The sequence below is a fragment of the Thamnophis elegans genome, chromosome 8 (genome assembly GCF_009769535.1).
Source record: "Thamnophis elegans isolate rThaEle1 chromosome 8, rThaEle1.pri, whole genome shotgun sequence".
In the NCBI taxonomy this organism is placed as follows: domain Eukaryota; kingdom Metazoa; phylum Chordata; class Lepidosauria; order Squamata; family Colubridae; genus Thamnophis; species Thamnophis elegans.
In genome coordinates, this window is record NC_045548.1 from 42076379 (window position 1) to 42098765 (window position 22387).

General features: G+C 35.8%; 1 protein-coding gene across 1 annotated transcript in view; it reads left to right on the top strand.

Moving 5' to 3' along the window:
* CHD7 (chromodomain helicase DNA binding protein 7) overlaps nucleotides 1–22387 on the top strand; it is a 206345-nt gene that overhangs the window by 138014 nt on the left and 45944 nt on the right. The window contains 4 exon segments of the mRNA XM_032222540.1: nucleotides 2165–2230; nucleotides 6833–6888; nucleotides 11692–11806; nucleotides 15745–15828. Coding sequence (XP_032078431.1) covers nucleotides 2165–2230; nucleotides 6833–6888; nucleotides 11692–11806; nucleotides 15745–15828 — 321 coding nt within the window.

Genomic DNA, 22387 nt, shown 5'->3' on the forward strand with positions numbered 1-22387 from the left:
TATTTAGATTCTTAAAGGCTGTGTTCATTCACATTTTCTTTACATGCCAACAATATGTAATTTTAATGAAATTAATGGTCTGTGTTGAAAAGCTTAAAACGAGGCTGCAAAGAGACAGAATTTACCTCTCTGAATTCAGTGGTCTGGCTTCTATGACTTAATAAACCACTCAAGCTTGTCTCCTGCTGTCAGGTACTATAAGAATCCCTTTATGAAATTACTGTCTTTTAGTTAGCAGTGGGATATGCTTGATTTTTTTATGTAATGTAAATGATGGATAAAATGAATTGAATAAAATAAATAGTGATGATATAAAATGAGTACTATTACAATGTTTAAAAAACCCTTCATATAACTAACTTAGGAAACCACTGGTGAAAATGGGCATACTGAAGTAATTATTGGTCAATAATTATTTTTAAAAGCTTTCTTAAATCTTTTCTAATGTTGCGTCAAATAGTTGCAACAATTCTGCATTTGGAACATTCCACTTGCAATCAGTTGCCTGCTAGACAGAATTTAAGGGACTGGATTAGGATCTGATTATTTTCAGGGTGCACTACCCCATAGTAGTTCTCCCCTATTACCCGAAATAGCATGAGAAGTTCTTCTGAAGATGGCCCTATTAATAGAAAGTCAACTATATGAATATTCAGAAAAAAATAATGAGAATCATTTAGTGTGCATGTTTAGGAAAACAGTAAACAACGAGCCTTTAATTGATATCTAATTAACAGTCTGATTTATTGTTTTAGTTTAGTTGCATTAACTTTGTTATGCTTTCTTTTTGTATTTTTATATGGTTGTTCCAATTTTAGTATATGTGCTGCCGAAGCAAGCACTTTATATGGTTGTAAGACTTATTGAATATTGAAATAAAATAAAAATGCATTGTAAAAGTTAGTAAATAAAAATAAGATTTCTTGATGAATGTTAGCATTAAAAGTATATAACGATCCTGTACAAAGCTAACATTTTTTTCATTATATATTTATTTAGCAGAATGTGAAGACCTCTTCTTTAAACTATAAATGATTTAAAAATGTGTTTCTTCCATTTGAAAAAAACAACTTTTGTAATAGAGCAAGTTACCTAGCTCCTGAATCACTTCTAGAGATAAATGAGCTTCCCTTAGATTGGTTCTAGGAATTGTCAGCAGCCATTTAAGGATTTAAAATTTAACTTGTAATTTTTTGTTTTGGTTCATGAACTGCTTTATTTGATAGCTCCTGATATTTTTACCTATTGTCTCTTCTCTACCCTTATTTTTCAATAGTTTTTTTTCCTTTTTCCTAATATGTGAAACACTAATAGAGCTATATATAGAACTGTATACTGATTTTGGGATATGTAAATGGTATGTGGGAATGATATGGAGGAATGAAGGAAAGAGATGCTTTCTAAAGAAAAATTAGACAAGAGAGGGAGGAATCCCCAATGACTTAATGATCAGAGAAAGAAACTTGGAAAAGACTTGCACTCTTTGATCAGACAGTTAAAAGAGACAGATTTTACTTTCAGACTTGAAATGTAGTCTTACGATAAATTAGAATTAGCTGGTCTGTGTCTCTTGTCTGGTTTACATGGGAGGGCTGACAGGATACTGATAAAAAAGTTGTTCTAGTAACTATATTACTTCCATTTCTCTGCATGTTGATGTAGCAATATTCTATAAAAAGGGAAGGAAACAACCGAAAATTGTAAGTTCTCTTCCAGAGTGGCCGCTACACAACTGCAAGAAAATGATTGAAATAGGAAATTATTTCTTTAAAACCTGACTGAAAAAAGATTACAATATTGATCTTATATTGATATCAAACATGGTGAAGTTTCTATGGAAATTCTCAATCACTCAGGTCATGGTTGTCCCCAAGGTGCTTTTCCAAAAGGCAATTGAACTTTTTTTGATTTTTTCCTTAAAAACATTTCGCTTCTCATCCAAGAAGCTTCTTCAGTTCTGACAGAATGGTGGGGAAAGTTGATGACTCTTTAGAAAGTTCAATATTATATTTGATATAATTTTCTCCAAAGTGACTGGGAATTATGCAAATTCAAGTTAGACATTTCCAGAGGTCAATAATAGAGACATATGACCAGTTCTGACAATATGGATTTCCTTTCTGTACTTTTATTCAATAGTTACTATAAAATATTTCATTTTAAGGAATCTTCTGATGCTGAAGGTCCTGTAGTAGAAAAAATTTTGAGTAGCCGCATAATCAAGAAACAGGTAATGTTTATTATCTTAATCTTCATTGTTAGAATAGTTTGTTTCACTGTAAATTCTCTAACCACTGTCAATCAAAACATTGCTAATTATTATTGGTGTGCCTGTTTTTTAGGGAAAAAATGAATAGGTTTCTAAATTTCAGCATTATCTAATCTGAGAGATTAATTTAAAGTTCAAGGGTAATATTTAAAGAAATTGGAAACGGCAGAAATGAATGATAGGATATATGTTATTTTTATAATTCTTCATAAAGCTGTAGATTTCAATAAATTGAAAATTATTATTACACATTCTGATATGAAATTAGAATTATGATTTCATAGTAAAGGTTAAAGGTTCCCCTCACACATATGTGCTAGTCATTCCCGACCCTAGGGGATGGTGCTCATCTCTGTTTCAAAACCAAAGATTCAGCGCTATCTGAAGACTTCTCTGTGGTCATGTGGCCGGCATGACTAAATGCCGAAGGCACACTGAAAACTGTTACCTTCCCATCAAAGTGGATCCTATTTTTCTACTTGCATTTTTACATGCTTTCAAACTGCTATGTCGGCAGAAGCCGGGACAAGTAACGGGAGCTCACTTTGTTAAACGGCACTAGGAATTCAAACCACTGAACTGCCAACCTTTCTGATCGACAAGCTTAGCGTCTTAGCCACTGAGCCACTGCATTCCTCTCACTTTCATAGTAGTACATAAGAAATTAATACTAAGGCTTCTGTTTTAAGGCCAGATTATTTGCTCATTAAGATTGTGTATCATCTGTGTGTCTATACATTTATCTGCTTTAGGTCATATAGAAGGTTTCCTTTTTTTCTTTACTAGAGCCAGTGCTCTGAATTCATATCCTTATAGTTTTGTACTTTGGATTCTGTAGAATATTTTGTATTTCCAACAGGAGGAGGCTGTCTATCCCTAAATAATTTCACCTCTCTTTCAGCCTCTAATGTAAATGGTTATATTAGAAAAAAACATTAATAATACTGTCGTATTACCAGGGCCAAACCAAAATGTATATCATCTAAAGCATTTGTAGCCCACATTTTGCTACTTTGGCTAGATTCTTTTGCCGTGCCAGTAGTTTCTTAACAATATTTATTTGAGTGTGATTATATGCAGGAGACATTTTTGTAAATAGTGACCTTCAGACTCCTCCATTATCAGTGAAAAGAACAACCTCTTTTCTGGTTCATGGGGGAGCTGTTAGAAACTAGTAATTCTCCACAGTAATGTAATGGGAGTTAAACTGATTCTAAATTAGAAATAGTCCACTTGCTGAATTTATTTTCCCCAATCTCTTTCATCGTAATAGGTGATAATTTTGCTAGGAAGAATTATTTTTGGTTGAGACTACTGCCAAAATAACCTGATAGTCATATCCAACACTGCAGCCTGCATTATTCTGTAGAACAATGTTTCTCAAACATGGCTAATTACCCAAAATTGAGTAACATATTTTTACAGCTCATCCTTGACTTGTGACCATTATTGTTGTAAGACATGCTAATCATTAAGTAGGTCACTACGTGACACATGCCTGATTGTATGGCCTTTCTCACAATGGTTGTTAAGCAAATGCTGCTGTTATAAATTGAATACCATGGTCGTTAACAAATGCATTATATGAATGGGTTTGAGTTTTGGGGGGGGCTGAAAACTGGAGATAACAAGTTTCTGTCAAAAAATGCTTAGCGTAACAATGTGCAGCATAAAGATATTAAGATTTTTGCAGAATTAAAAAAAAGTTAAAATTGCTGTGAAGGAAACAACAGACTCAGATACATGGACTTATATTACATCTCTCAATTACAAAGTCTATTCATTTGATTACCCTACAGTACAAATCAGTTTAACTAAAATTAATTAGTATTCTTTTAAAAAAAATATTTTTTCTTAGTTACACTAAAACTGTGAGGTGGAGGAGTCATCTTTAAGTGCAACCTGTGCCAGAAAAACTAGGGACAGTATATGTTTAGTATAAGAGTATTTAGTAGATCATCTTTTCATGCATAATCACTATAATAATTCACAATACTAAAAGAAGAATTTAATTTCTGCACTAGCTGAATTTAAACTAATAAGATTTTTACAGTTAAATTAGATTTGGCATCTGTTACAATCTAAGACAACTATATATTTTACTCAGTGTATTTTAAACACTGTGTACCCAGTACACAGTGTAAAGATACAAAGTGTTGGGTTGTTCATATCTCAAAATTATCTCAGAATGTATGCACTGTAGTTATTCAGTTAATGTCATATTCAATAATTTTAGTAAATATATGAAAATCAGATTACACATTAATAACCAGGACTAAGAATATTTAGAATGGTTATCCTGATTAGAAATGGGGTATATTGTTTACTATATCTAGAAAACTCTATGTTGTAAGCAAATTTAAGAACAGAATTAAAAAGTGGTATACTGTATTTTTCGGAGTATAAGGCGCAGCTTTTCCCCCCAAAAGAGGGTGAAAATTTGGGTGTGTCTTATACAATGAATGTAGCTCCTCCCCCTTACCAGAAGCAAAAAACGCGAAGCATAGAGGCAGTAATGGTCTGTGGCAATCCCTACAGCCTAGAACATCTGATTGGGGGTATTCCTGCAGTTTGATCCACCCACCAATCAACTGTGCTGAATCAGGCTGCAATAAGTGCTGAAGCTGACCTGGAGGGTCAGAGTTTGTAGCAGCAATCACATTCACAAAGCACAGTAAGTGATTCAGCAGAATTCAAAATAATAATAGACAATACATTACCAAAAGCAGGTTTTCCAAGATAGCAGTAAATACAAGCAAAACACAAGCAGTTTCACCTTCAGTTCTCTTCCTGTCTCCTTGTTGCTCACACAGCAAATACTGTTTCAGAATCCGAATAGCCCTCATTGGCTGACTTAGTTGCTATGCTTATTCATTGGCTGATCTTGTTACCATGTATCACCTGAATACCATGGATGCTGGTAGGCAGAGGCAGAATGTTTTTTCTTCTTATTTTCCTCCCCCAAAACTAAGGTGCATCTTATAGTCCGGAGCATGTTATGCTCTGAAAAATATGGTATCTCAAAAAGTAAATGATTAGGCTTACAAAAATGTATTTTAAATGAAACAATAAACAAATTGGAATATTGCTTAATTTTGGAAGAAGTTTATGGCAGAGGAGTGCTTAGATTTCTTTTTTGAAAATCTCTTTTCAATCAGTTTAGAACAACACAAAAAAGAATTTCAAAATATAAAAATTAAAACTTTAAAATCTTGGCCATTCTACATCCTAAAACAATATTACTAAATACTTGCCAGTGTTCCCTTCGGAGATTCCTTCCCCTTTGGGGACAGCAAGTCATCTACTAACTTTCTCCATCTCTACCAGATAGTCCTGAAAGCCACAAGAAGAGGGGAAGAAACTTTTCCTCCACTTTAGTCATTAATACCAGAAGCTATATCCAAATTGTTTTTGACAATTGCCATTGATTTCTTTTTTCACAAACAGAGTAGAGGTAGTGCTTGACCTACACCCGGAATTGTGACCAGAATTTCTGTTGTTAACAAGTTGTTGTTAAGTGAGTTGGGCTCACTTTTATAACCTTTTAATCACTATTGCCACAGTTGTTAAGCAAATAACTGCAGTTACTAAGTGAATCACACGGTTGTTAAGCATATTCAGTTTCCTGCATTGATTTTGCTTGTCAGAAGCTGACTGGGAAAGTCAAAAATGGCTATCATGTGACCTGGAACCACAACAACTGTCACAAATACATGCTGGTTATCAAGTGCCCTTACTTTGATAAAATGACCACAGTGGTTGTAAGTCTGAGAAGTCCTGTTCATCTGGGTGGTATTTACACACTTTAAACACAGAATTGTAATTTAAAGTTGCATCTCAAAGTCTAAAATAAGATTTTGTGCTTGCATGATACATCATCCTACTTAACAGGATTGTGTTAAAATTAAGCAATGGAAGTAGCATTTGGGCTTTTGTTTACCTACTTGATATGCAAGGACTTTTTGCCAAGCTTCGTGTAATTGCACTATCAAGTAAAATTATATAAAAAATGCATTAAAGCAACAATAAGACATTTAAAGTCCAGCTTTAATATGAATACTTATTCAGCAGTACTAATGCTATGGAACCATAAACCATATTAAAACACTACTTGAACAAGTCACAAAACCACAATATAAAGTTGTCAAGAGCCAGCCAAAAATAATACATAAGGCATTCAGGAGTGCAGTTGCTAATTGGCTGCTGCCTGAGAAAATGGTACACTTGGCTTCTCTGTAGCACTGTGGGTTTGGCAGAAAGCCATTTTGGGGTCAACTTGTGAATGAAGCTGTGTGTGGTTAGGGAGGAGTTACAATGATTCATGTGTTTGAAATTGTAATGAGTAGAATTTTCAAGGCTTAAGTAAATTCAGGGAAGTTTTTGCATTTCTAACTCTCTGCTTTTCCTTTAAAAATATATAAGAAATTTTTAAATCCTATTTTTATTGTTACTATTAAATATCAAACACATCCTGTTTTTGAGGAATATTTTCTATTAACTAAGATTAAGGTGATATTTACCACAGTTGTTTGTAATTAAAACCATTGATCTTTCTTTTTATAGATGGAGAATGGAGAAGAAACACTATCAGAAGAATTCTATGTAAAATACAAAAACTTGTAAGCAACCCCTGTCTTCAATATTCTTTAAACAGCTCCACAATATGTAAAACATGTTAAAATATATAAACATTAGATATTAAGTACAAATCAATTACAGATACTGTTCTGCATATGAGTAGCAATACAGAATATTAATTTTAAGTGTTTGGAAGGAGAATATGTGTCATTATGGAATATTTCTGCTTATAATAGATGTATCCATAATGTCTTATTTTATACACTACTTAGTGGTGAGTGGAGCTGGAACTTTCTAACCATGAGATTAGTAACTAGATGTCAACAGAACTCCAGACTAAAAAAATATAAAAGCTACAGTGTTGTTTAGTTTCTGCTGCAGAGTATCACTCTTAAGGTAAATTTCAGCTATAGTTGCAGTGAAAATGACATTCTAGAAATTGACATTTAAATTTATTGAGTTTAATAGTTCAACTATAACTCTAGAATGCGGATCTTAAGGTTACTTCCTGTCCTGTAGAGGTAACCCATCTTTTCAGTCTTATCTTCTGCTTTCTAGGGGAAAGCAGATTCATCTTAAGAATTCAGAATAAAATGTTACAATTAAGAGTGTTATAGGTCAACTACAGTTATGCAGAGAATAACCCAGGAGATTGAGGGTGGGGGAGAAAGCGTCAAGGGAAAAGTCCAATCACCTCTAAAGTAAGTAAGAAGTTTTCAAGCTTGCCTTCAATGAAGCAGACTAAAGGCCACCCAAAATTTTTCCTTATTTTAATGAAGCAGACACTGGATTGTGCCAACTGCAGCAACTCTCCTGCAGCCTGAGAGGAATGCCAAGAAAATTTCATTAGCTAGCAGGAAAGTTCAGGCCAGTTATGGGATGATCTCTTTCAAAGTGGACAAGCAAAATTTCAGGAGAGGGTAATATAGCTGATGACCCCCAGAATCCTTGGGTACTTAATGTGAGGCCGGCAATATACACAACAGCAATATATCACTTAGCACCAAGATACAATTCGAGAGCATTTCCTGTTAGGATTGTAGTAGGAAAATTGATAGGATTGTAGTAGGAAAGCTTAAGGATGCTGGATGTGGTGATATGATGGGTCAGCTTCAAAAGAACAAAATGGCCCAGTGATACTCCAGCATGGTAGCTCTGAGACTAGAGAGAAGAGGTAGACTTGGTTGAACCTTGGTTATCTGTGAAGGGCATAAAAGCCCTAGCCTCCTTACATATCCCATGAGGCTGCATTTTCCTAAGAATTATATCCTTTGTTTATAAGTATTCAGCTACTTCTGCTTTCAGAAGCACATACAGCAAGTGCTATTCAGATGTGGAGAGAGGACAAAGCATCAAAATGGAAAACACAATTTCATAGTCAAGGTCTGCAGCCAGCCTCACACATAAGGCCAAGAGAGATCCTTTTTGCCCCCAGGAAACCAAGGCACGAGGCATGCTTGAAATCTATTTCTCAAGGGTTTAGTCTAGAAGAAAATTAATCTTCAGGACATTTTCTCCACAATTCATACTTCCCTAATGAAAACTATTCAGCATTGATTTTCTTTCTGATGATCCTGAATAAATTATTCAAGATACTTAGACTGTAACTGGGCCATAACAAGCAGCCAGTATCTATATAACCAAACCACTGCAGCATTCTACCTGCATCTCCCACTGGCCCACCTGTAACTCTTACTGGCTCACCCATGCCACAATGTCTGCACTCCTCAGTACCAGCCTAAGACTCTTGCTGTCCTGTCCACACTCCTCACCACCCACCTGCAACCCTTGCTGGCCTTTCTCTTTATACCAGAGATTTAGATATACTATTAGATATCTCAAATCCTGATATAAATAACTTCTCCTTTCTCTGTGGCCACTTTCAATCAGTGTTGACAGGTGGAAAGAAATCTTGCCCATGATCTCTCACATGTGGGTGCCTTAGGGCTTAAAACTTTCTCCCTTTTCTATTTAATATCTACATGGAAACCATGGGGTGAAATCACCTGCCAGTTTGGGTCAGGTATCATTGATATGCATATGATACCCAGTTGTATATCTCAAACCTGGTATAAAGATGTAGTCTAAGTCCTGACCCAATACCTGAGATTGTCTGGATGAGGGAAGGGGATGAGACTTAGGTTCAGTCTTCACAAGACCAAATGGTTGTGTCTAATTGGGCCCTCAAAATTCAGAAATAATTCATTGCTGACTTTCCCATTCAAAATGTGCAAAATATGGGGCTCCTCTGGGATGTCTAGCTCTTGCTCAAAGTGTATCTGTTAGTTGTCACCAAGTGCATAGATACATCTATTGCAGCAGTTGAGCACTTTCCTGGATTAGACAGACATGCCCTAGTCTGAGTAAAGTGCCGGTTACTACTTTATAATATTTTTAGGTATTATGCCTGACTCTCTGAAGGATCCCTCATCTCCATTTATCTCTGTTGGTTCAGTCCAGCAGAAGAAGGGCACTTCGTATCCTATTACTTAAGTAGTGTCATCTTATAGGACCCAAAATGCACAGCTACTATGTTACAATTCCTGCCTTCTGAAACGGTATACATCCAGAGTTTTATGAGGTTCCCACGAGTATATTATTGAAGAAACTGGAAGGCTTGTTTGTTTCTGAAACTCTTTCAACAATTACTTTAACAATGTATAGATGGGAGTCACTTGAAACTGGATAGATATCATTCCAAAGGGCAGGAATTGCAACATAGTAGCTGTGGTTTTTTTATCATATAAGATGGTGTTGCTTAAGTAATAGAATACAGATGTGTTTCTAATTGTAAAGTACAAAAATTGTTTTGGACATGAGTAGCCTATTTCAGTGATTAAAAATATTTGTATAATTGTTACAGGAAGAGCTACCTATCTTTATAAAATGGATAAGTTTGCCCCCACATGTAAATTTCGGCCATATTGGGCCATCCAGGGTCATATAGAGTGCTTATAGTACATAAACTCACTGAAAGTTTTGTAATATTAGAAAAGGAAGATGCCTCAAGTCTTGCCTTCTAGTTCAGAGGTGGAGTCAGCCCTTTTGTATATTGTAGGATTCATCTTCTGCTAACCAACTGCTCATAGCACTTGCTATATTTTACCAGTTTGAATCCAGTTTATCTCTTTGTCACTTATAATTTATGGCCAAAGTTTATTGTGAGCAATGCAGATAGAACCAGGGTTACATTGAAGTGGGTGTTGTGGATATTTGTTAAATCTCCCAAATTGCTCACTTCTGCCACTATATATGTCCCTTTTTTTAAAACAATTGAACTATGCATAAAATGTAGTGTTGTCATGAAGACCAGAATAAAAAGAAAAATTCCAGAGTCCATAACTTTAATAACTTTAAACATAAAAGACCAATTCAAATTGTCAAAAGTTTTTTCTGTATCCAGAAAAATCAGTGCCACTTGCAGGGAGGCATGATAGCTTAGTGGCTTAATGATGCTGGAGATGATCTTTGCTCCAGCAGTTCAAATTCTAGCACTGCATGGTGGGAGGAGCTCTCGTCACTTGCTTCCGCTGCCGTCCACCTAACAGTTCAAAAGCATGTTCTATGCGGCTAGATAAGTAGATAATACTGAAGTACAGAGATGAGCAGAATCCTGCCGGCCCTGCACCTCCCTGTTGTGATGTCTGTTTGTGAGGTGGCTTTGATGGAGGGAGAGGGTCTCGGCTGCTGCTGCAGGAAAGCTACTTGTTTTTCTTTCTGGTGCAGAGCTAGTTCTCCCTCCCAACACGTATCTTTGGAAATGTGCGAGCATGAACCAAACAGAGCTAGCAAACAGACAGTCAAACTATATTCTGCAATAGCATTGCAGTTTCCTGGCTAATGTTACATTACCATACACTAAATAAATAAAGAAGTGCCAGTTGGTATATTGTTGTAGATACAGTTCTTATATTGTTTCTTAATTTTGTGTAAGATCCCATATTGGTCATCATAAATAAAATCCTGCACAATCTTCTTTAATTTATCAGCCAAAATTGATGTAAATATTTTATAGTCATTATTCAGCAATGAAATTCAACAGTAAATCTTAGTTTAGATTAAATCTTGTTCTTCTTTTGACAATAAAGCAGTATTAGCTTCTTTCCACAATTCACATAGCAGATCCCTGCAAAATAAAATTCAGCACACATTGAAGTGGTTGCAAATGTTGGTCTTCAAAATGCTTACAGTATGAACTTGGAGGTCTATCAAACCCTGGTGCTTTCCCTGTTTTAGTTGTAACTATTTCTGAGTTGCCCCCAACCAATTCTAGGAATTCCAAATGTGCTCTCCAGTTGCAAAAGTTGTGATAGAAAATATTTAATTGTGCAATATCTGATTTAAATCAATCTGACTTTGAACATTTTTATTCTGTTAAAATGTTTACGTCAGATTAACTTAAGTTGATGGTCACTGTTATGAGCCAGGTTTATTGAACAAGTAACAGCTGTGAATTAGTCACAAAGCTAAGTCATAGCTCATTTCAACACTGTTAACCTAAAGCAAGCAAATCACATTCTGCTATACTCTCAGGCAAATCAGGATTTTTTTTAATGAATTGAGTTCTTTGTTTCTCCAGTCAAAATGATTATTGCTGAAAATATCCTCTTTAGTTCTAAAATATTATTTTCTCTTAATATTTAGGGAGATGATATTAATAAAACAAGAAGCATAGTGTCCTATCTTCCATATTTAATCAAAATGTCCATTGCAGTTATTTGCTAAATGATATCATAAAACTCTGCAGTTTATGTATTAGTTTTAAGACAATTATTTTATTAAGACAATCAGTTTGCATAAACATTAGGCGATAAATAGTGCTATGATTATTTTTCTTCTTTTAGCTCTTACCTCCATTGCCAATGGGCATCTGTGGAACTACTGGACAAAGACAGGAGAATTCAACAGAAGATTAAAAGATTTAAAGCAAAGCAGGTTCAAAATAAGTTCCTTTCAGAGGTATATTTTTATTATTTCAATTGGATTAAATCATGTAGTAGGGCTGAGGTTCATTGATAACTCCATCATGTAAAGCTCAGTCATTTCTATTCAATGTACCTGCAATTTCTTTTGAAAACTATTTGGAATGTAAGCAGATGCACGATGTGGTAGCTTATCACAGTGAAACATCAATCTGGATCTCATATGTCTGTAAATATCTATATGCCTTGAAGAGATTATGTATTGTTTTGTGTTGTTGTTAATTTGTCTGTATCCCCCTTCCCTGGTTTGAGTTGTGAGCCGCCCTGAGTCCCCCTTCGGGGGGAAAAGGGCAGCATATAAATGAAATAAACATTCAACATTCAGATTACCCCTAACATTGTAAAGATCCCATAGGCTCCTTTAAAATAATACTTTATATAGGCTGGATAAATATTTTTATTAAATGTTTTGAAAACAGACTTTTAAGCACTCAATCTACTGAAGTGGATTGATGTTTAAATTCTCTTGATTTTTAATGGTCTTAAATCTTGTGGGTTTTTATTTATTTTGGATTGTACTTCATTATGCTGGCTTCTTACATTGCTACAAGTTTTAGACTTTATTGTATTATTAATTGTTTTATAATGATTGAATGATTCTAAGGAACTAGTTTTATAGATACATGTACAAATAAATAACTTTCCCCTTCCCCACATTGTTGTCACATTTTCCAGAGAATTTCTTAATTTCAATCTAGTCTGTTTCAAACAAACTAGAGCTAGCTGAGGCTTAGACTTACAGAAAAGCTAGTGATCTGAGCAATATGTGTCATACATCTTCATGTCCAAACATGTAGCAAAGGAATCTGATCAAAAATATGTTAGTCCTGAATCTTTATTTCATTTAATATTTAATTAAAATCCTGTTATTTTTCTAAACAAACTGACTTAAATAGTGGTTGGTCTGTCACTTAGTTTGAAGCCTGAGCTGCCCACAAAGTTACTCCTGATAATTATGTTTCAGTATTGAAACCTCATTTAGTAGTTGGTAGATAGTGAGTTTTATGGCTGCCATAACTAGGTGAAATAATGGGAAGATCTAATTTCACTGGCATGTGGGTTAACACAATATCCCCTCACTTTACAGTGTCACTGGGACTGAGTATTTACACTGAAACAGAAGAAGAAGGAACAAAACAGCACACTGTGATCCAAAAGATACAGGAGGTTCCCCTCTAGGAAATATGGAATTATTTAACTGCCCAACAATTAATGCATTTTTGTTTATTGTTCTGTCTCAAAAGCTATAGAAACCTTTAGAGATAGAATAAGTTTATTGTGCTGTTCTTTAGTAAATATGGTTTGTAGGACTACAAATCCTGTCTCTTTTCTTTACATCTTTAAATCAAACTGGTAGGGAGCTTAGAAAATTGTTAGCAACAGCTGTATATCAGCTTCAGGCAATGCTTGAAAACAAAGTAGCTAAAGATTTCATGTTAATTTCATGTTGATTGGGTGCTGTTCTCAGTAGACTATGGAATTAGTGTCTGGAAGTTGACAAACTGAAGTTTAATCTAGGTAAACCAATTCTAATCAGCATAAAGTCACATGCCACATTCACAAACCATTGCTGGTTCAGAATACTACATGCAGTACTTTCTGAAGATTATTTTTCTTACTAAATTATACCAATTTTCTTTAATTTTTCTTCAGTTTTTGTGTCCAAGATGCCAATTATTTCCTATTAAACCCTTAATTTGAGATTGCTGTTTGATAAATTGTGTCCTCTATTATAAACCATGTCATAAATTATGAGTAGAATGCTCTGTTGCCAAGACAGTAGTTTTTCCATGATTACATGGAAAAGCAAAGACATATTATGCTATCATGTATTATTTATTTATTTATTTATTTATTTATTTATTAATTATTTGCATGCTTGCTTATTTATTTAACTTTTTCTTACTGGTTTATGTGCCACTCATTTCACCAAAGGCAACTCTAGGCATTTTACAATCATTCAATAAAAATGCCATATAAAATAAACAATAAATAGGGACCTTAAATTTAAAATTAAAATAAGAGGAAGGTAGTTAAAATTAAATAAGATGGAGAGGAATCGAGCAAAGTCCCCACAGCAAGGAGGTGTTTTTTAATGTAATCCGTTAGCCACTTCCAGAGTTCCACACCCTGATTAGGACTCACTCCAGTTGGCAGAGCCAGATCTTCATGCTCTTTTGGAAGGCCGAATGGGTCTCATCTCAAGAGCATTTATAGAATATTAAAACTGCTTCAAGATTACTACTTATTTATGTTGTCATGTTGAAGCAATTTTCTTACTCCATTATATTCCACCTTTATTATAAATATCTTTTTAGATCAAGATGGTACCTAATATTTTGGATTTTTCAGCATTTTACCATATCTGCTGAAAAGGGTGTGAAATTCAGATGTTCCCAACTAGCTTTTTCAAAGTGGTATGTCAATGTCTTCTCTTTATAGGCAGCTTCATAAATTCCTTGTTTTGATCATCAGGTGAGAATGAACAAAGTTAATCCACATTAACCGGGCTACATAACAACTTAAATTAATCAACCTATTGCAGTGAATTAGGTACTAATTTGCAGAGAAATGTATTATTTCATCATGATTTATGAATTTGAATAATTCCTCAGTCATGATGGAATAATACACTTTTCTCTGCAAATTAAATAGCTAACAGGCTGCAATAAGCTGATTAATTTTTTAGAGACAGTCCACTTTAAAACACCACATTATCCAAAACAGTTTCTCTGGTTGAATTTTTCCACCAATTTCATGGTATAATCAATTAAAAAGAAGTTACAACTTAATTGGTTAGATTTGGTATGACTCAAGAGAATCTGTATGTTCCGTTCTCTTCTGAAACCATCTGTGATCTATAGAAATCAGTTCCATGGTGGAAAGTTAGTGGAAAGGATACTTAGAAGTAACTATTGATGGATAAAGTTATCTGCCATGTAAGAGATATATCAAGCAAAGACCAAGTATCCAAAACTGATTGGCAAGATCTTTGCTTTTAGAATATGCCAATTCAACAATCAAAATAATGTATCTGAAAACCTTGAACTTTTCAATTATTCAAAAAGTGCTATGTGTGTTTGCCTTTAGCTTGTACCAGTAAGCACATGAGAGCCAATTTGGTGAAGCTGTTAAGGCATGAGACTAGAAACTAGGAGACAGTGAGTTATAGTTCTGCCCTAGGCACAAAGCCAGCTGGGTGACCTTGGGCTTGTCACCTTCTCTCAGCTTTAGGAAGGAGGCAATAGCAAAGCACTTCTGAAAAATCTTAACCAGAAAACTGCAGGGACTTATCCAGGCAATCTCTGTAAATCATTGATTGAACAAGTAAAACCACTACACTATATCATATAAAAAGAAAAAGTACGTATTTATAATAGATTTGATTTGTACACAATTATATATCAGTTCTCACATAAATTTAAGAAATATAAACAATAAGTTCATTGCCAAGATAAAGTAGGAAACAAATAGGGTATTTAATTTATTTCTTCAGGAATATTTTTTTCTGAATATGATTTAAGCAGTAATTAGGTGATTTCTGAAGTTTGTATCTACAGCATATAGCTTTCATAATTCCAATTTATATATTTCAATCTTCAAGAATGCTAAATGCATCACATGCTATAAACATTTTAGGCTGTTCGTTAGTGAATTGTAATTTCTCACTTCATTTAAAATAACCCTAAACATTCCTATTCTTAAACATTCTTGCATGATAACAAAAACTTTACACTGTGATTAAGAGACCCAGTTAACAAAGCGAAAGAAGTTCAGGTCCCTCAGAAATGCTATCATTCTGGATTGTTGCATTTAAATTAATGCTATAATTTACCAAACATGCATTTTGTGTTATAGTATCCCTACTGTTTTATTTACTGATTTTTTCCTTTATCCATGCTTGCCCTTGAATAGATAGATGATGAACTTTTTAATCCAGATTATGTTGAAGTTGACCGAATAATGGATATTTCACACAGCAAAGACGATAGTGGAGAGGTAAGTTTATTTATTTTTTAAATTGCATTTGTTTTCTAGCAAAAATAAAATGAAGTATGCCATACATAGAATAAAAGTTGACAGAGACCTTGGAGGCCTTCTAGTCCAACCCACTGCTTAGGCAGAAAACCCTATACCACTTCTGACAATAGGTTATCCAACATCTTCTTAAAAACTTCCAGTGTTGGAGCTTTCACAACTTCTGGAGGCAAGTTGTTCCACTGATTAATTGTTCTGACTGTTGGGAAATTTCTCCTTAGTTCTAAGTTGCTTCTCTCCTTGATTAGTTTCCACCTATTGCTTCTTGCCATACCCTCAGGTGCTTTGGACAATAGCTAGACTCTCTTCTTTGTGGCAGCCCATGAGATATTGGAACACTGCTATCATGTCTCCCCTTGTCCTTCTTTTCATTAAACTAGACATACCCAGTTCCTGCAACCATTCTTCATATGTTTTAGCCTCCAGCCCACTAATCATCTTTGTTGCTCTTCTCTGCACTCTTTCTAGAGTCTCCACATTTTTTTTACATCGTGGTGACCAAAACGGAATGCAATATTCTAAGTGTGGCCTTACTAAAGCGTTATAAAGTGGTATTAATACTTCATGTGATCTTGATTCTATCCCTCTGTTTATGCAGCCTAGAACTGTGTTGGCTTTTTTGGCAGCTGCTGCACACGACTGGCTCATATTTAAATGGTTGTCCTAGAACTCCAAGATCCCTTTCACAGTTACTACTATTGAGCAAGGTACCACATATACTGTACCTGTGCCTTTTGTTTTTCTTGCCTAAATGTAGAACCTTACTTTTTTTACCATTGAATTTAATTTTGTTAGATAGTGCTCAGTGTTCAAACCTGTCAAGATTCTTCTGTATCTTAAGAACTATCTTCTGGAGTGTTGGCTATTCCTGCCAGCTTGCAAATTTGATGAGTTCCCCATCTATCCCCTAGTCCAAGTCATTGATGAAGATGTTGAAGAGTACTGGGCCTAAAAAAGAGCCTAGGAGTACTCCACTGAATACTTCCCTCCATGCAGATGCAATTCCATTGAGGACTACACATTGAGTTCGGCTGGTCAGCCAGTTACGAATCCATTTGGTGGTGGTGCTACTTTATCTAGTAGTAGGTTATGGTCTACTTTAGCAAATGCCTTACTGAAGTACAAGTAAATGATATTGACAGCATTCCTCTGGTCCACTAATGTTGTCACTTTGTTAAAGAATGCAATAAGATTAGTCTGGCATGCTCTGTTTTTGACAAACCCGTGTTGGCTTTTGGTTATTACTTTGTTTGCTTCTAGGTGTTCGCTGATTCGTTGCTTGATTATCTTTTCCAGAATCTTCCCAGGTATTGAGATCAGGCTGATAAGTCTGTAGTTTGCTGGATCTATGTTTTTTTTCCTTTTTTGAAGATGGGAACTACCTCAGCTCTTTTCCAGTCCTCTGGCATTTCTCCGGTGCTCCAGTATCTTTGAAATATATAGTTTAGTGGCTCTGAGATCTCGTCTGCCAGTTCCTTTAGAACCTTGAGATGTAATCCATCCGGTCCTAGTGATTTGAACTCGTCTAGGGTGACAGGTGTTCACTTACCATTTTCTTCCATATTTTAACTTGTGTTCCTAATCTGTTTTTTGTGGTGCTCTTTTTGAGCCGAGATGGTGCAGTGGTTAAATGTAGCACTGCAGGCTACTTCAGCTGTCTGCAGTTCGGCTGTTCAAATCTCACCGGCTCAGGGTTGACTCAGCCTTCCATCCTTCCGAGGTGGGTAAAACGAGGACCCGGATTGTTGTTGGGGGCAATATGCTGACTCTGTAAACCGCTTAGAGAGGGTGAAAGCCCTATGAAGCGGTATATAAGTCTAACTGCTATTGCTATTGCTATTGATAGGTTGGACTGTTTTTCCCCTTTATGTAATGAAAGAAGCAAAAAATGAATTAAGTAGTTCTGCTTTCTCCCTGTTGCTTGTCACCTTCTTGCCGTTTTCTCGCAGCAATGGACCAATTGTTACCTTGACTTTTTTCTTGTTTTTAACATGTTGGAAGAAGTTATTTACTTTTTTTGTAAGTCTTTGTTCATTGTGAATCTTAGCTCCTCATAGGCTCGGGTATTTACTGATATTTTGCCTTAGTTATTTGCTCCTTTTTCCACTTTTTATACTTGTCCTTTGCTATACATTGCTAAAACTATTTTCATTTTAATTTATTGTAATGGGTATTTCTGTTACATTTTTGGATACAAAAATGTAGCGTTTTAAATTATACTGCAGTTAGTCCTCGGCTTGGTTGCTTAACAACCATTTGAAGTTACAGTGGATCTGTGGGGAAGCTACTTACAACCCAGTTTTAAGGCTCTATGGTCGCCCACAATCAAGTGATTGAACTTTGGCTGCTCAGCAATGGGTCTCATTGATAGTCATTGATTGATAGCATCCTGCAGTCATGTGACCACATTCTAAGATAATTTTGCTGAAAAACTAATGGTTTTGAATTTAGGCAAAACAACACTTTTAGCAAACTTAGCAAACTCTGTGGTCCACTTAATGACCACAGAGTTCATCAGAAAAACTTGTAAAATTGGATGACATGATTGACCTGTTCTACAACTGTCACAACTCACAGCCATGATGGGTAACCTCTATTATGGTTATAAGTTTAAAGATTACCTGTACTTGAACATCCATATCTTTCACCTGGACAAAATGTTGCTTTATAAATTGATATGAAAGATATTAATATGCCAAAACAATATGTAAAATACGGGAATAGAAAATGAAGAGGAAGACAAGTAATAATGTAAATATTTTATATTGTAATTCACACTGTATTTGTTTGTCAATGAAATTTTACAATTTGGCAAGAAGCAAACAGTAAACGGCCTGTTTCACCCTAATTAGCAGAAGGAAAAAAAATCTGTCTCTGCCTCCCAGCAATGTACTTTCTTGCAGCAAGCAGCCCATTTCGGTTTCAGTGGACCTCACGATGATCAGCTGTTTCAGGCATGCAGAGGCAGCAATAGGCAATGGCAATCCCTCCAGCCTGAAATAGCTGATGGTTAGGAGTCCTTGTGCTAATCAGGCTACGCTGAAGCTGAAACTGGTTGTTCGCTGTTTGCTGCAAAGAGGCAAATTTCTGGGAGGCAGAAGCCAAAGGGCAGGGTTACATATCATGTATAAGAAGCACCCAAATTTTCACCCTCTTTTAGGGGGGGAGTGTGTCTTATACTCCGAAAAATATGGTATGTTATAATAGATCTTGGGTAGCACTAGCATATCAAAAACCCCATAACTTTATGATGCTTATAATATATTGTTCATGATATACCAATGGCGAACCTATGGCACGCATGCCAGAGGTGGCACTCAGAATCCTCTCTGGGCACGCGTGCCATCGTCCCAGCCCAGCTCCATCGCATTTCTCCTGGTGGGGTGGGGGCGGAGAGGGAGAGAGAGGCTGGAAAAGAGAGGGAGGGTGGGGGAGAGAGAGAGATGGAGAGAAGGAGGGAGGGAAAGAGAGAGAAAGGGAAAGAGAAATGATATTACAAAAGTTTAATTTTTTTTGTTGCTAAACGTAATATTTCAAAAGCAGAAAAAAATGAAGGGGGCATAAAAGTGCATTTATCACATTTTTTGTAGAACAATTAGCTGGACTCTGCCTTGTTTATCATTATTTTAGGTAGTAAAACCTCAGTATTCAGGTTAAATTGCCGTGTTGGCACTTTGCAATAAATAAGTGGGTTTTGGGTTGCAGTTTGGGCACTTGGTTTCTAAAAGATTCGCCATCATTGTGATATAATGTTTCACCCAATTAAAGACAGAAAACTTTTGTAATGTAGACTAAAACTATACCAACTAATTGTAGCAGCAGTGAAGTGTCAGTTATAATTTTTAATTCAGTAAATATTGAAACATAACCCACATAAATCAAACTCCTACTTAGTTTTAAAAGTGGGGAAGATTATGAGAGAAAAAAAGTTCAAGAAACACTTGAATGTATTTTTGTCTTTAAATCTGTGGGGAAAAATAATTTCACTATTTTCAGTATTCAGGAAAACTTTTCATCATTTTAAAGTGTTACATCATCTTATTCATTGTGGGCATTGTGGTTTACAATGTATGTATGTATGTATGTATGTATGTATGTATTTATTTATTTATTTATTTATTTATTTATTTATTTATTTATGTACAGTGGGGCAAAAAAGTATTTAGTCAGCCAGCACTTGTGCAAGTTTTCCCACTTAAAAAGATGAGAGAGGCCTGTAATTGACATCATAGGTAGACCTCAACTATGAGAGACAAAATGAGAAAACAAATCCAGACAATCAGATTGTCTGATTTGGAAAGAATTTATTTGCAAATTATGGTAGAAAATAAGTATTTGGTCACCTAAAAATAAGCAAGATTTCTGGCTCTCGCAGACCTGTAGCTTCTTCTTTAAGAGGCTCCTCTGTCCTCCACTCATTACCTGTATTAATAGCACCTGTTTGAACTTGTTAGCAGTATAAAAGACACCTGTCCACAACCTCAAAGAGTCACACTCCAAACTCCACTATGGTAAAGACCAAAGAGCTGTCAAAGGACACCAGAAACAAAATTGTAGACCTGCACCAGGCTGGGAAGACTGAATCTGCAATAGGCAAGCAGCTTGGTGTGAAGAAATCAACTGTGGGAGCAATAATTAGCAAATGGAAGATATACAAGACCACTGATAATCTCCCTCGATCTGGGGCTCCATGCATGATCTCACCCCGTGGGGTCAAAATGATCACAAGAACGGTGAGCAAAAATCCCAGAACCACACGGGGGGACCTAGTGAATGGCCTGCAGAGAGCTGGGACCAACATAACAAAGATTACCATCAGTAACATACTATGCCGCCAGGGACTCAGATCCTGCAGTACCAGACGTGTCCCCCTGCTTAAGCCAATACATGTCCGGGCCCGTCTGAAGTTTGCTAGAGAGCATTTGGATGATCCAGAAGAGGATTGGGAGAATGTCATATGATCAGATGAAACCAAAGTAGAACTATTTGATAGAAACACAACTCGTCATGTTTGGAGGAGAGAGAATGCTGAGTTGCATCCAAAGAACACCATACCTACTGTGAAGCATGGGGGTGGCAACATCATGCTTTGGGGCTGTTTCTCTGCAAAGGGACCAGGACGACTGATCCGTGTACAGGAAAGAATGAATGGGGCCATGTATCATGAGATTTTGAATGCAAACCTTCTTCCATCAACAAGGGCATTGAAGATGAAACATGGCTGGGTCTTTCAACATGACAATGATCCCAAATACACCGCCCGGGCAACAAAGGACTGGCTTCATAAGAAGCATTTCAAGGTCCTAGAGTGAGCTAGCCACTCTCCAGATCTCAACCCCATAGAAAACCTTTGGAGTGAGTTGAAAGTCTGTGTTGCCCAGCAACAACCCCAAAACATCACTGCTCTAGAGTAGATCTGCATGGAAGAATGGGCCAACATACCAGCAACAATGTGTGCCAACCTTGTGAAGACTTACTTCACCTTTGTCATTGCCAACAAAGGATATATAACAAAGTATTGAGATGAACTTTTGATATTGACCAAATACTTGTTTTCCACCATAATTTGCAAAAAAATTCTTGCCAAACCAGACAATGTGATTGTCTGGATTTGTTTTCTCATTTTGTCTCTCATAGTTGTGGTCTACCTATGATGTCAATTACAGGCCTCTTTCATCTTTTTAAGTGGGAGAACTTGCACAATTGGTGGCTGACTAAATTTTTTTTCCTCCACTGCATATGTGTGTATGTATTTATGTGTATGTACGTGTGTGTGTGTGTGTGTGTGTGTGTGTGTGTGTGTGTGTGTATTCCTCATACATATTAGCCCATACTACATAGAATTCAAATGTAAGTTTTTTGGCAGGAGACTTCTGTATTCCAGAGCATCTTCTACAGCAAAATTTTGGCTTTGATTCAAATAACATTTTCAGTGTTCCAGTGATCGTTCTTGGCAGCTCATCTTCGGTTGGTTTTTGGTTTTTTTTTGTTTTTATTTTGAAATGGACTTGGCAAATGCCAACAGTCTGGTGTTGCATCCCCACCAAAATTCTGTTTATTGATATTTCCTCAATTCCAATTTTGCATTCAATCCTGCAAATATCAGCCCTAACACTAGTACCGCTTCTATCTTTATTACTATACTTTCCCTTTTCTAATCTTGTAGAGAAATGTACTACCCGATAGTGGTGGGCTTCCTGACTTGTTTTCTATAGAAGTATGTGGCCTCACTTAAAATGTTTTGTTATTTAGTCCAGTATCAATTTCTTCATTAATTGGAGCAGATCTCTCTTGTCTGTATTTTCCACATTTTTTTGGATGCAACATATTATCAATATTGATATGATATTTATATCACAGTCTTCTATAATTTCTTAATATTGATTTCACCAGATTTGTTTCCATTGTGGCCAGTTAAATCAAGGAAGAAAAAACTTTTTATTTTCATTTTTGTCTTTAACTCTTCCATCAGCATATTTCTGGACAACAGTAAATGTACCACCTTTCCCTGAAAATAAGA